At 44.9% G+C, this 14,626-nt stretch overlaps 1 protein-coding gene across 4 annotated transcripts in view; it reads left to right on the top strand.

The window, feature by feature from the left end:
* LOC111252473 (uncharacterized) overlaps positions 1–14,626 on the top strand; it is an 84,550-nt gene that overhangs the window by 56,992 nt on the left and 12,932 nt on the right. For all 4 annotated transcript variants that reach the window (XR_002674228.2, XR_002674231.2, XR_002674229.2 and 1 more), the window contains 2 exons: positions 11,379–11,602; positions 11,827–11,927. Coding sequence is in view for 1 of the 4 variants with exons in the window: in XM_022810443.2 (XP_022666178.1) it covers positions 11,379–11,602; positions 11,827–11,927 (325 nt within the window). In the remaining 3 variants the exon portion in view is untranslated. The remainder of the gene's footprint in view (positions 1–11,378; positions 11,603–11,826; positions 11,928–14,626) is intronic.

Here is a 14,626-nt window from a genome sequence, read left to right on the forward strand (position 1 = left end):
CTATGGTTAAATGAAAAGTATGTACACAGTTTGCATGCGTAATCCGAACTTATTAATAATATTATTCTTCTAATAAAAAGATCTGCCACTCGCATATTTTGCATCGACACAGACATTGAAGTAATCAATACTAATGTTTTAGACTCCAAAGCCACCTAGTGATGACTCATTGAACTACATAGACGTAGCTATACGATAAGTCCAAACCAGGCAGCTTCCTGTTTTGGTGAGGGGTCATTCCCGCCGGGGGTCTTTTTTTCCACTTCGTCGTGCTGTGCTTGTCCCGCACTCTCGCACTGTCAGTGACCATAGACCTGCGCCTTTATGGTGATTCAATTCGACCCCATATCATTCTCGGCATCGGCACCCCGGGGACGCGGTGTCTGCGTTTCAAACAAGTCACAGCAACAGCAGCGACAGTTAACGACGCCAAGTGGGCGGTCTAGGTGGGTATCTACCGTAGCTACGATCTACGCGAACGATCAGGTTATTGTCACCGACGGCCGAATCAGCAGGTGTTGTCAAACATTATTGTTACTTGGCCAGGATTCAACAAGAGCCGAATCGCCGGCGGCGTTCAGAACGATTCCAATGCGTCGTTACCGCCATCGTCAACGGTCGAAGCTGATCTTCGAGACGAACACAGAACCGAAACACGTCTATCAATGTCCTAATCAGGATTGTAGGTGTTTGGCGGTCTGTGGCAAAACCCTGACCGTCCGTGTCCAGTAGCACCAAAATAGGACCGTATTTTTGACGACCAGAGCGTGAAGAACTAACTAATAGTGCGTATGTGCGGCGTTCCACAGGCGACATTTGCTTGCTTTTTCTCCTGCTAATATCTTTGGCATGTACCGGTGGCAAACGATTACCACAGGGAATGAACTACGTGTGAGTTCTCTTCAAGTGACATCACTGCTTGGCGACAAACACACAGATGATGCACAAGAAGTGGTGAGACCGTGTTAGTAATGAGTCACTTTCGAAAACACGGGGCTCGGCTCCATTGGTTGCTTATGAGGTTGCGCATAGAAGATGATTTGAGAAGTGCCCCTGCGCCCCCTCACAGCGACGAGGAGCGATACGTTTAAGATATCTATTTTGCTTTTGGTGGGGAAATTGTTTGACAGCGGCTCCCTAAGTTAACTTTATCTTAAGCTGCAAGTTTACGTAAGTGCCGACATCGAAGTGTGAAAACGTGCGCGTGCAATATAGAGGCTGACAATCTGTTTCTAAAAAACAGGAAGTTCATACATTTGCAAACGACTGTATATTGACCACAGGAAATACAATATTTAAATAGAGATATTTAATATAAGTTGTGTGAAGAAAGGATGTTAATAAATATAATATAAGTCTATTCTATGACTAACAGAGCAGGCGTATTTTTGATGAAAGACTATTACTACTAGAGAGAAAATTAAACTATTAATTATTACTAAATACAGTTACAATTGGGATTGTGAGTTAGGGTTTGTTTTCTCTAGAGAGAATTCGGACAATTTTTCATAAATGTTTCAACTCATCACTTGAAATTGAAATATACTCGGATTAAATAAACATTTTCCTACTCTTACAAAATAGCCTGAATCTTCTAGCTAATCTACTGATACGAATGCAGGTTCTAGCTCTTCGGTAACCTCATGTCTGATTGTGGGAGGGTTGTTCATTCACGGACCGCCTGTGATCACTATCGGCTTGTGTTTGTACACGCCCTGAATTTGAACGCTTCAGCCTCCTTCATATCTCGAACAAAGCGAAGTTCTCAAAAGTACCATGATCGACAGTTGTTTACGAGTCTACTACCTAAGGGACTGTTTATGTGTGTTATGACACTCCTCATCTAGGTCAAATTCGCTAGAAAATCCTATAATAGAATATTTGTCAAAGTTCTAAAAATGTGTATGGGATTATTCGATATGAAAGCAGACAGGTTTCAGCGATGCTGTTTTTTTTAGCTCATTAGTTTCTCTCGTTTAGAACATTTTCGGAAAATAAAACATAATTTTTTTTTACCAAGCCATAAAATCAAATTTCCTATAGAGAGCTCTTTTGCGTCAGCACAGTTCTTACGACCTGGACGAATACCTATGTTTTATCTAGAGAGATAATCATATAAATCACCAGTAACCTTTGAAATATCTGCGAATGCGGTATAAACCCGTTTAAATATTTACCTAAAAATTTCAGTCCACATGGTGGGCTTATTCCACTGCGTCTCACCAGTCGATACGGTAACTCACCCATACGTCTGCTTTTTCCGGAAGGCGGTAATCGCCAATTCGTCGAATGTCTGATTCCTTCTGGGTTCGCACCGAAATTGACGAAGTTCACTAAGACGCCTGCATCAGACGACGACCAAGCATCTCTGTCTGTGGCCGCTAGTTACACCGACAACCCCTGTGTTGTCTGCGTTGAACCGAGCAGCAGCGTTTTATCTATTGCAACCGGATTTTGTCTCTTTAGGTTTGTTGATGCCGAGTCGCTTCTGTTGTTGTTATTGTTCTGAAGTTGAAGTGTCCTTCACTCTCACGCGCATTTCCCCAGCCCGGATCTGTTGTCAATCAGGGGACGCAAGGACTGACGTCGCCAGACACCTCTCTGTTTAGACACCGTCAACTCGCATAGGGCCAAGTTCTCTCTTTCACTGTCGAACGGGGGTTGAGAGTGACCCGAAGTCGGCAGCGGCGGCGGCGGCGCCAGACCGTTCCGTCGATCTACGTTCGTTGGGCCAGTGAAATTCATCTACTAGAGTTGATCATCTATTTCTGAGCGCCAGCATTAGCTGCAGCAAGTTTAGCGAGAGTGTGGCCATAACGGTAGTATTATCCGCTTCGGCCGAGTAGCTGTTTTCCAGGAAGTACAGCTCTAGCCGAACATCGCCGTCAAATAAGCGAAGGCTGTGCGCATAGGTACAAATCCATACTTAACCCGCTACGGCTATTTTTGTAGCAATAATTCTGCTAATACTCTTAGCATTAGTACTACGATCATTGGCTTTGTTACCGTTACTGTGGCAGTTATCGCTGTTCAATGACGCTCCACGCATCCATTCAGGCCGCAGCAGAACCTGTACCGCCACTAAGGGGCGCTACCTGCTGACTATCTGGGTGTTTATCGGTGTTACCGTCGCGGCCATAGCTTCAATGAGGGATGACGAGACCCGTCAGCAGTCGTCACGATGAAGTTATAGTAAGAGTCGTGGACATGATAGTGATGATGCTTCTACTAGCAATGGTTGTATTACCGCGGTCGTTCCGGCTACGGTCGCTACTTCAACGGGGCGACCATGACGAATCTGTTCCCATTGAGACAACGACAACGATTACGAGTGAATAAAATATAGAATACGAAATCTCAACGCCAGCTAGGTGCGAAGGTACAAACGTTGGCGGCGGAGCAAAGCCCCTCCCAAACAGGCGCTAGAACAACCGGCGCCTACTTATCAAATACACAAATCTGCCGAATAGCAGACGGCGAGGAAATAAAACATAAACCTACACACACCCAAATAAACAAGCATATACTGTACTGTTTTAATCGTTATTCAAAATAAACCGGGTAAAAAGAAAGTAAAGGGTCTTTTAAAAAAACGCTTCATTGTTTTTAATATAGAAACAATTGACGATCCTCAATTACGGTACCGGAAATTAGTAGCTAGATCGATTGGCATTTGGGGTTAAGGGGGTGCGTATGGTGAGTTGATTCTGAGGTACTGACTGATACGCATGAAGTGCTTGTACACGAAACAGATTTGACTTTCATATGCATTATCATGTCAGTTTCAGCTTGAACAAATGTGATTTGGGCAAAATGAGTGCGTATTAATGGTTCTGATATCGGGTTTACTAAGCCTGACTCGCTTAACGGTACATCGGTTCCACAGGCACCCATCGCTGAATATTGATACTATAAACATTCAATTGCGTCTATTGCATAAAACCTAAGGTGACGCGCCTACTGTTGCCAATACGAAACGGAAGACGTTAAAATTGGTCGTTTTTAATGCGGACATGTTATAATATAGCCCTACGAATAAACAAAGTAACCCCCCGAGGTTAAAAGAAATGATTTGGGTATTAGATAGTGACAGTACATTATACAGGGCATTGTATTGAAGTGGACCAATGGATCGAAGAACATTCAAATCGATTACCAGATATAGTTGGCTTGTAATATCTTTCGCAAGACGTCTTTGATTTCTCATTATGTCTTAAGGACCGACAGCCCTCAATGCTAAAATGTTCGAGTGTCGCGAAGGAGTAAGTCCGCATAAAGCTCGAGGCCACTGGATTGATGTTACCAAATGAAGGCACATTTAGAAAAAACACTTTTGCCTGCGATTATCAATTTATCGCATAAAAAAAATATACATCATCATCTATATAAAATGGTAACAGTGGTGAAAATGATAAAGTCTTTATTTAAATTTAATGAAAAAAACAATGCAAGACATCGCATCTTGGGGCCGTCCTATATAACACCGTCGACTCGCACAGCTAATAAATAGGCTTACCGAAGGAAACTTACCGATTGAGAGGCCGATGGGCAGAGTGTCGAACGTTATCGTTGCTGAGCCTTATATTAGCATCTCAATGTTAACGATGAAAATTATTGTGGTGAAGAAATCATCCATATTGCGTAAGCTTTTTACATTTACTGCTGTTTACTAGAATCAAAGCTCTGTAACCAATGAGACTAGCTATATTCTTATGTCTGGGACAGATCGGAGCGTTCTGACGTCGCCGTTAACAGTGTCCGGCTGTGAGATCCTTTCAGTAATATTATTTGGCTGCAATCGTCTGTCCTTTTCTGTTTCTGGAGGTGGTTTCCCTCACCTTCACCGAGCTGAAGCGCTTCTTCTCCACACTTCCTAGTGGAATTCTGTCAGAACGCAATATCCACTAGTATATCTAGCGCTAGCGGTGAACTTATTGCTAGTTATGCTTGTATTCCTCTAATGGCGACAGTATTAACCGCAGTTAGTCACGGTGAAAAAGCTGTCCTGGTCCTGTTTCCTCTCCCCAATACCATGTGCTTGCATAAAGCCATTCATTTGTAGGCCAGTGGGTATCTACCGTTGTAGGACAATTTCCAAAATAAACAAAAAGGTTATTTAGTTTAGGCTTCAAGCAGCAACAGCAGATGATAGAAAGAACGAAAAGACGAATGGACTGCTAGATTGGTGTGTTTTCGATGTCGATTTGGGTGTGTGTTTGTCTATGTATGTGTGTATGCAAAATTACTAGTCACCAGCCACCTATCATCGAGCCCTCGGGTCTACGCACGCCGTTCTAACCCAGCAATTTAGTTAAATAGTCATCTATCTCTACTCAATGGCAGGCTTCGGCCGTGCGACCCAGGCCTGCAACTCGCCAACCGACCGTTGATGTCCTCTCTCGAAAAGTTGTTGCGGGGTCAAGCTGATATCGAAGGGGAGGCTCCCTTCAGCCAATATGGACTAGGCGTACTATTTGGGTGTATCCACCCAGCGACGACGTGCTGGGTCGTCCGTCTCATCGAAGACTGCGTTAGACAGAAGTAACGAGTGCGGGAATGACTGAAAGAAGCAGACAGCCGTTGTCTACCTAACTAACACGTCTGATGTTTTCACTCGAGTACAGCCACGGGAACAACATATCGTTAGCGTAGGTCGCGCGAGCATGCCTCCTTCCGGCCCCCGATTAACAGTATTCAGTCAATATTTGCCCACGGTGCGACTCTCTGAACTCAATGCGGGCCCCGGCCGATTACGAACTGTCTGGGCTGAGCTTCGAAGCTAGTCCGTTTGCGCTTTGGGTTTGTACGTTACGTCGACGGAAAGCCTACCTAGACCGGTTCGGATGTTTGCTACGAAGGCACGCGAACTCGAGTTGTTAGCTGTTGAGTAAGGGCTACTAGTAGGTCCTAAGTAGCAATAACGAGGGAACACATGCGCGAAAGCCTGCTCAGCAGGACGATCAACACATCAACATCGTTGATAGATCAACAGCCTATCTTCCTAGGCTAAGCCAGATATGTGATACGATACAAACGATGGGAAAGTAGGCCTCGGGGAATTTTATCCAATCTCCAGTAACAACGACAGTTGTCAGCTAGATATGTAGAGCTAAATGTTTATTTTTTGAATTGATGAGAAAAGAAGCCATGAAGATGTATTTGAGCGTAGTTTGCACGGGCTACATGTTGAGCACCGTGTCATCATCGAGATCCGCTTGGCAGAACGGCGTCGTCGGTTTCCTTATCGATATTTTACTCGCCAGCTCATTGCAGTTGAGTAATTCCCTTCGGTAAAAATCGAATGGTCTGCCATCGACCTTCTTGCAAAGGATTTATAATGTAGAATTGCGCTTCAGTAACGTAAAATGCTTGCAACAAGTTAAAGGGATATGATTACTAACATCTTTGAAAACATTGCGTGTTCGATTGACCAGGCTGGCATGTGTCCCATAGATGCATCAATGCGCGGTAATCAGCAACTGGGCAAATTCTGCCAAATTCTGGTCGTGTACGAAAGGTGATCAAAATAGATTTACGCTAGGGTACATGAATACTAGTCTGCAGGCCAAGGAGAAATCGATTGATTGCTTAAACAATTTTCTGTGCCGGCCTCAAGATTAAATGGCGGGTCAATTGAACCTTATTCGCATTTATATATCGAGTTCTTTATGAGTTGCTTAGCTTAGGCAAGCTGTCCTCGGAGGACGCAGGACGTATTTGGGTTGTCCACTCTTTCCGCTGGTGTTGGCTGAGAATTTATTTTAATTTGGCTTTTCCCTTATTTTCGGTTACGTCAGAAACAGATCAATACACATTGTCACTTGTCCTGATTGACAAGACAACGTATCCAAATTAGGTCCTATATCATCCTTTCTTGACGCGTATTATTATTGTGAAATGACCTCTGATTGTTACTCTCTACTGAATATACATACTAGGATAAGACATATCGTAAAGTTTCAAGATTAATTTTAAGTCTGGTAAACCATGAAAGAAGTAGAATGTTTTAAAACTAAACGTAAGAAAAAGTATTAAGCAAAAAAGGCTTTCGAACTGCCAGATGACTTTTTTTTCAGAAGATCTTTGCCTTACCGTTTAGAGCTCTTTCTAATAGCGTCGCAAATAACGCGCGCCGTACTGGCTCTCCTGTTAAGTCTCACTTAATCCATTGTCTGCTCAATAGGTAATTTCATTCATTACTTGATTACGACAGATAGAACGTACTTCGGCGATACAATATTCACAAATGTTCGCTATGGCACAGCCATTGATTAATTGTTTTCTTCCATTGTACTTTTATAGTGTCTTCTTCCTACTGCTCTTCCCACTATACTCGTCATTGTCATCGCCATTTTGATTCCGGTTATTTCTCTCTCATTAGCGTCTTCCCTGTCGTTGCTACTGCTGCTGCCGTTGTTCTTGTTGTTATGGTTGCTGTTGTCGTCGCTGCTGATAATGCTTTTACGTGAGAGAACGCTTGGTATCGCTTTTCCGTCTGCTGGTCCATCGTCCATTTGTCCTTTCCTATCGCTGCCACCCCGGGGGCGACTGTGCTAATCTGTGGCGTTTTGTTGGCGACTGGCCGGCGCCGCTGTGAGAGACAACATATTCTACACGCCACCCCCTAATCTGCCCCTCTACCCGATAGTTACGCTAACATGATGATGATTGTGATGGTGATGACAGTGATCATCATCATCAGCAGCAGCGACGACAACAGTCGGGATGGCGACTGCAGAACCGGCAGGTCAATGCGACGGTGATGATGACCGTTCGCCTGCTGCGGCAGTAGGCCTTCTGCAAATAGTCTCCTGCGTAATCTTCTTGTTCAACTTCTTCTTCGGGGACTATCTGTTTGTGTAACAGCATACATGGAGGTGCGTACGCGTTAGTGTGCGTGTGGATTACGGTAGGTTATTTTTTTGCTTGAGTATTCGTCTATAAACTGTAGCGGGTACGTTGACGGTTACATTGGCGACAGGACGACTGCCGTTGCGTCGGAGTTCTCCGCCTTTTAGGTGAGAACGACCCGCGAAGCGTTCGGCTAAACGAGAGCTCACTGATTGACTAAATGACTTGGTGATTGGTGGTACCTAAATCGACCTTGTCTGCGTACGGCTTACAATAATACTTAGTACTACCTACTGCTCCAAAGATAGATTCGTCGGAGATGGGGCACGGATGAGTTCGGTGTAGTCACTTGTTGGCAACGTAAAGATTTTTGCGACTTCCAACTTCGGCAGAATTCAATGGGCAGACAAATTAAGGAGATAAACAGAGGGATCGTTTACCTTTGAGGGTGACAGGAAAATATGGAAAACAAATTCATTTCAGCGCGAAGTAGAACGTATTTTAGAGGAGATTTCTGCTAATTTGTAGGATACATATTGTGTGAGCGTATTGTTTTTGATTTCGGCACTTGTCACGTATAATACTTACACTTTAGTCACGAATAGGTTTTATATAAAATTCAATATTGCACTTGACCATTTTTTCAGGTCAGTCTGCTATTGAGCTCAGCGCAGAACGGTCGGAAAATTACGACGCCGTCGCTTCGCCACTAGAATTGGCTAGCCAAAACTCTGAATCTCGACAGAGTAATGGGGCTCAGGATTACGACCATAACGAGCAATAACATCAGATCAACAGAACCAAACAGAATTGCTACGAGGAGCACAAATAAAATTATTGCGTTCAGTATAGAGAATACGGCCGTGCTTAACGCAGTTACCATCGCAGACACGTTTGAGAGATAGTAATCTCGACGAAGTCATTCAACAAGGGAAACGTATCGCTGAAGTCCACGCCCGCTTTTTTTTCATCCTTATAGTGCCGTTAATAATAACCCAGCAATTGATAATGTTTTTTGGCCATTCAGCTAATTATATCGTTGGCAGTTCCTTAGCCAATTGAAAATACGATCATCGTTACTTTGACAACGTCTCGAAGGGTCGCAAGGTATATGTTTATTGGATGCTCCCTGACGAGTTAACAGCTACGCGAGTTATCAATGACACTGGTTAGTTTTTTTTCGTTTCCGGACACTCATGTCCATCCCTTCAAATCGCTGCCGTTTGATGTTTTCAGCGGCAAACTGTCAGAGCTTCACGTAGAAAAATGAGGCTTCACTTCGTCACCCATTTCGAAGGCGCTGAACGAATCGCGCTGCCGTGTTACTTCGACAGACTGGCTGGCCGGCCGGCGCCAGGAACAATCGCCGCAATGCAGCAGTGACCGAAGGACCTCCTTTCTTGACCGTCATGTTATGCCTGAAGTGTCGGTACGAGGAAATTTGTGTTAGCTATTAACTCCTTTTGAAAGTTAACAACAAAACAAGTCGGCAGCCGACGTCGACACACAAAAGCAGACAGCAGGGCAAGTTCATGCTGTTGCCCGTTGTGCTGTTGTTGTTATTATCACTTGCCGGTAATGCAGCGTTGCTTAGGCTGACTGACGTTAATCAGTGGCCAATTCAGATCTGGTCGCCTGGTCATTTTCAGCTTCCTCCTATAGTCCCGCACAGAAATAGCAATAACCGTGGGAGTATTGATCTCCGTATGACGGTGTTGACAGCGCACTGCCAGCTGTCCGGAAGAGCATGAGGTCAAACTAATTGATGATCTTTTCCTTGCTCACTCCTATGGCCAGTTTTACTGCGTATCTAGCTATGGGTGCATCGTATAACGTTACATTTCTGCAACGCAAGTCGGCTAAACTTATGGTGTGTTGCTTGTTAGCCCCACGAACTTTCATGGTTATAAAGCGTTGTAACCCAGCGATATTTACGGTAGGTGCCGGATATGATTATTGCGCAACATCAAGCAAGCAACGAATGAACGGATTGGCGAACGTAATAGAAAAGGGTCAGTTACGTCGTCATATTGAGCGTTGATACGTCAACCTAAGTTAGGCGTCAATAGTTCGACGCAGGCAGAAAATGTGTTACCAGCTGATTGTCAAAAACGCTACAACATGGCTAAGTTCATCTGCTACCTTTGCTAATTACATAGTCTAGCAGCAGTACTAGCGCACGTAGCACTAAGAAGACGACGCCACCTAAACGCTAGCCTGTAGACCGTGTTGACGTCACAGCAATGCAGAGGCCATCACAGACAATCTCACAACAAGCGCTACCTAGCAAGAAGAGTATATACAAAGAGATGTGCGTCCCATTGCGGTCCTGGACGGTCGCATCGCTTGCTATCGACACGACAGGTACCGCAGAAATTAAGGTGCATAGACTTGCACGTCACCAGTGGGTGACAGCGGGTTCTCCGCTGGAGGTAGGATTCCGCTAATCGTAATCGTCGTTGATGGGACGTCCGCTTCTGCAGTCTAGAAGAACGGTGCCTACCTTCTCCGGCGATGATCCAACAGCCAGCAGCCGTAGCTGCTGCTTCCTTCGGATCATCGACTGATCGAAAGTATCATCTGTGCGATCTTGAACAAAGAACAACTTTCATATGTAGTGATGTTGGTGTCCACGCTGGTGGACTCGATACTGAGGCGACTAGGCGTGCTTCAGCTGGGATTTAGCCTTAGATAATGATCGGCATCGGCGAACCGATATGGCGTTCAGTTACGTTCTTACGTACTTACTGATTGTGTTGGCTGTTTCTGATCCGGGCGCCTGTTGTCAAATCGACGCTTACCGATATGGATCATAATGCGACAGAATTCGTTGGTCCCTTTGATAACTGACAGCTAATTGACCCGCTAACAGCAATCAGAAGCGGGTTCTTAACTGTGAATCGACTTCTGCCAATCAACGATTGTCCGTATGTCCGGCGTCATGGAAGAGACATCCGTCTTTGGAACGTTCGTTCACCTGGCTTTTTGCTTTTCCTTTGACGATCGTCGTGCTGTGACCATATCCCTCAGCGGATTGCGCTCAATCCGCTATCCGAGCCGCCAGAATCTACATTAGCAATAGATGGCCTTACCTCCCGCTGCTGCCGCTAAACGTCGCTGCTCTACCCAACGAGCTTGCGTTAGCGAGACAAAAACGAGCAAAAGTGCGGACAAAATAAGAAAGACAGGGAAAAAAAAAGGAGAATAAAAGCAACCGCATTAGCCTACTATTACCATTCGTAATGAGTTGTGATTGTTTGCCAGATAGCAAGCTTTGTTTAATCCTGCTTAGCACCACTCCTACTTTATAACGGCGACATAATGAGTCGTGCAAAGAGAAGCTGCACCGCTTAGAAACTATAGACGGACATCGGTTGACAGTGGGGAGGCAGAGGATCTGAAGTTTCGAAGAGTAATCACCAAATAATTCGGTTTAGTGTATATTTGAAATACTTGGGTTCGAAATGCGCATCCTTGTATTGTTTCTCACATGACGTATGTTGCTGGTGTCCTGTGTGCTTTCCCAGACAATCCTCAACTCAATGCACAAATACCAGCCCCGATTTCATCTCGTGCGTACGGCAGATATTGGCAAGCTAGCGTGCGCGTCGTTCAAGACCTTCATTTTTCGGGAAACGGAATTTATCGCGGTGACCGCATACCAAAACGAGAAGATAACCCAGCTAAAAATCGATAACAACCCATTTGCAAAAGGCTTTCGGGACACAGGCGCGGGCAAAACGAATAAAAGGTGAGTCATTCTTAAAGGTAAATATAGCATCGTTATCGGTTGTACTTGGTTGTCAAGCTAGGATGCGATAAAGTTTTGAGACCTTAACCTGGCTCCAATAAACGTAGCTTGCAAACGGAGGTAGTTCAAGTTATTATTATTATTATTATCATTATTATTATTAGTAATAAATAGACAAATAAAACTAACATCGAGCCAATTAATAAATCTTCATTTCCTTTTAGGCGATCGGCTGGTGATCAGGACTCGAGCGATGACGACGATGGCTGTGAAACGCCGTCTAGCGCGATGCTGCAAAGTCATACTGATTTTGACGTCGTTACAGGTAGAATACGTTGTATTCAATATATTTCAAATGAGCATTTTGCCCCAATACGTTTGAGCACCTGCTCCCAATTTCTGGCCCCATTATGTATTTTTAAGTTTCGTGTGACACAGACGCTTTACTATTGAATTGTCCTTTGCCTTATTAGTAATTATTCCATGAATTTGTCGTTGCTGTCGACATTTTGTGCTTGTTTCCGGCCAGCTAGAGAGACATCTCTGGTAGACCGCACACATGGAGCGTGGTAGCTGAACGATTTGTGACACATAAGCGCTACGGAGTCCACAACGCTACGTAGCCCATCGCGGTCGAACTGTGAAACATCTAAGATTTATTATTTGAATTCTAACCATCTGCGTCTCGGGGAAGACAAGACGGAATGTCCTAGCTGGCCTTGATGTATCAACTCGGCTATGAAGCTTCTCTCCGCTCAGAGAAAATTTGAAACAGTCTACGAGAGAAGGCGCATCGGTGCTCAGACTGCACCGCCGATGTCGGCTCATTCTGGGATTGTCGTTCTCCCCCCGCCGTCTATCACAAATCCGTCGTGTGACGATTGTCCAATGGGCTGGTCATGCTTCTAAGTGTGCTGATCAAATAACAAGTAGTATCGAGCTTTGGCTGGAATCGAACAGCAAATGGACCATGAGCATTGTGATGAACAGCAACGAAAGTAGCAACAAATTCAGCGGCAATCGCCGATCGCGATGCCCGAGTAACACGCTGATAGCAGCATCTAATTTACTGACTTCGTAGTATTGTAGATAAGCGAACAGTGGAACATGCGAAATCGATAATGACAGTCGGCGGCGCCCCGGCCGCGACGATATTATGCTCTTCTACGGAGTGCGGTCGTCCGCGGGTTCCGACTGATGACGGGTGTACCTCTACAGGTAAACTAACTTATGTTTACACGCTTTGTGTGGTCGTCTGTAAAGGCCCGTTAACGATTAGCGAATAATTCGGACCCTGATCAAAACAGCCCGCAAGCGTCGGAGTTACCGCATCAACTATTGCAACGAAAGCAGGAGCGATAGCGGCAGTGGCAGCGTGGTCGGCTCGATACGCCACTGATGCATTTACACTGGGTCCTCCTTGGAAAAATGCTCAATCACTTACTCAGTTTAGGTAATAGAAAAGCATTAGCGGAAAATGTGGGGGATGGCCGTTGAAACGGATGGAGGTCCCACAAATGACCTAAGCGGAATCATGTATCGGCGTCTGTCACTCTGATGTCACTATTAAAATCAATGGCGATCTAGAGTATAACGATAGAGGCTAGTCCTTCTTGGGTTTTGAACATGGTCAGCGGGATATCGCAGCAAACACTTAAAGCTACCTTGGGGGTCTGCAATGGCGGAGTGTGGTTCCAGTGGGCTCCCGCGTTAGTCTCGGTTATCTCGATCGGGGGAACCCTGGTAGACAATGATATACTAGCTAGGTTTACCAATGTCTGTACCAATGTGTCTGAAAAGCGTCAAGACATCTAATTTCGTTTAATTATGCCAATAAAAGATCCTTAGAAGTAGATTACTTTAGAATGAGCCAGCAGGGAGACGGCGCGTACAAATGTCTGACACGAACCATGTGCATATCGAGACTGACAGTTCACATTGGAACCGTTTAAATTAGGCTAATGTAATAATTTACCGATAATATGATACCCAAGTCACATCCTAAAGGTTCGTATAATAAGTTATATTAAAGCTTCGGTGAAACCTTCAGTGGTAAGCGGGACACGATAGATAAAATGGTCCTCCTTCAGACACCAAAACATACCTTATCCCTATGGGTTTGGTTAATTTTGTCCTATTCACCATGTACCGATGTAGACATAAAAAATCTAGCCGAGCATGAAACGATAGCATTTTCCCTGCTTTCCACTATGCCCTAAGCAAACCCTACCGAAAAATGGTGGACGTTCTTTCGTAGCGATGTTTTCTATTTAAAGGCTAATTAGAAGTCCAAGTGTCGCTTTCCTGTCAACTAGGATTAGCGAATAGAGATGTCAGTCAGTAGTTTTTACTGCAGTTTTACCGCGATGTCGCAGTTTGACAGGCCTTATGCTGGTGTTACCCAACGGTGGTAATGTGTCACGGGTCTCAGCAGACGAACGATAAGCGACCGAAATAAATGACAATTAAAGCAGCAAGTGAACTTAGTTCGCGGTCGGATTCTGCTAATCGGCCACACGCGGGCCCCTCTGAGAAACAGATCTTTAGGACGATTTGTGGACGGTTATCGACTCGACAGGGGGGAGTGTAGACAGCAGCGGCGTGACCCGGCGTCCCCCCAAGTGAATTGACACCACTTGTCCCATCTTCGTTGCTTAATCCGCTCGAGTACTGCGCAGGTTAACTAAAGCAAATGTTGATTTTCAGCCTGTCGAAAGTCGCTGTCAGTAGCCGCGTTGGTAATGGGCGGCCGCTTTGCGGCTCAAACGGATGTCATCACCGCGAATACTGTATTTACTTTAATCCAGCGTACTCGGCTTTTGCTCCTATTTTAGGGGGGCAATCAACAGGTTTGTCAGTACATCGTCTTGTGAGTTCAGCCACGCAGAAGTACGCATGCGAACGGCTAGGGGACTCAACATGGCACGCGTGTGCGTATACATCGGTACAAATTGGTTTCAATTGAAATGTGCTCTCGTAACGCACCTACAGGTTGGAATAGAAACTTTATTTGTACTAGATAAG

This window comes from Varroa destructor, unplaced genomic scaffold, assembly GCF_002443255.2.
Source record: "Varroa destructor unplaced genomic scaffold, Vdes_3.0 BEIS01000006.1, whole genome shotgun sequence".
NCBI classification, from domain to species: Eukaryota; Metazoa; Arthropoda; class Arachnida; order Mesostigmata; family Varroidae; genus Varroa; species Varroa destructor.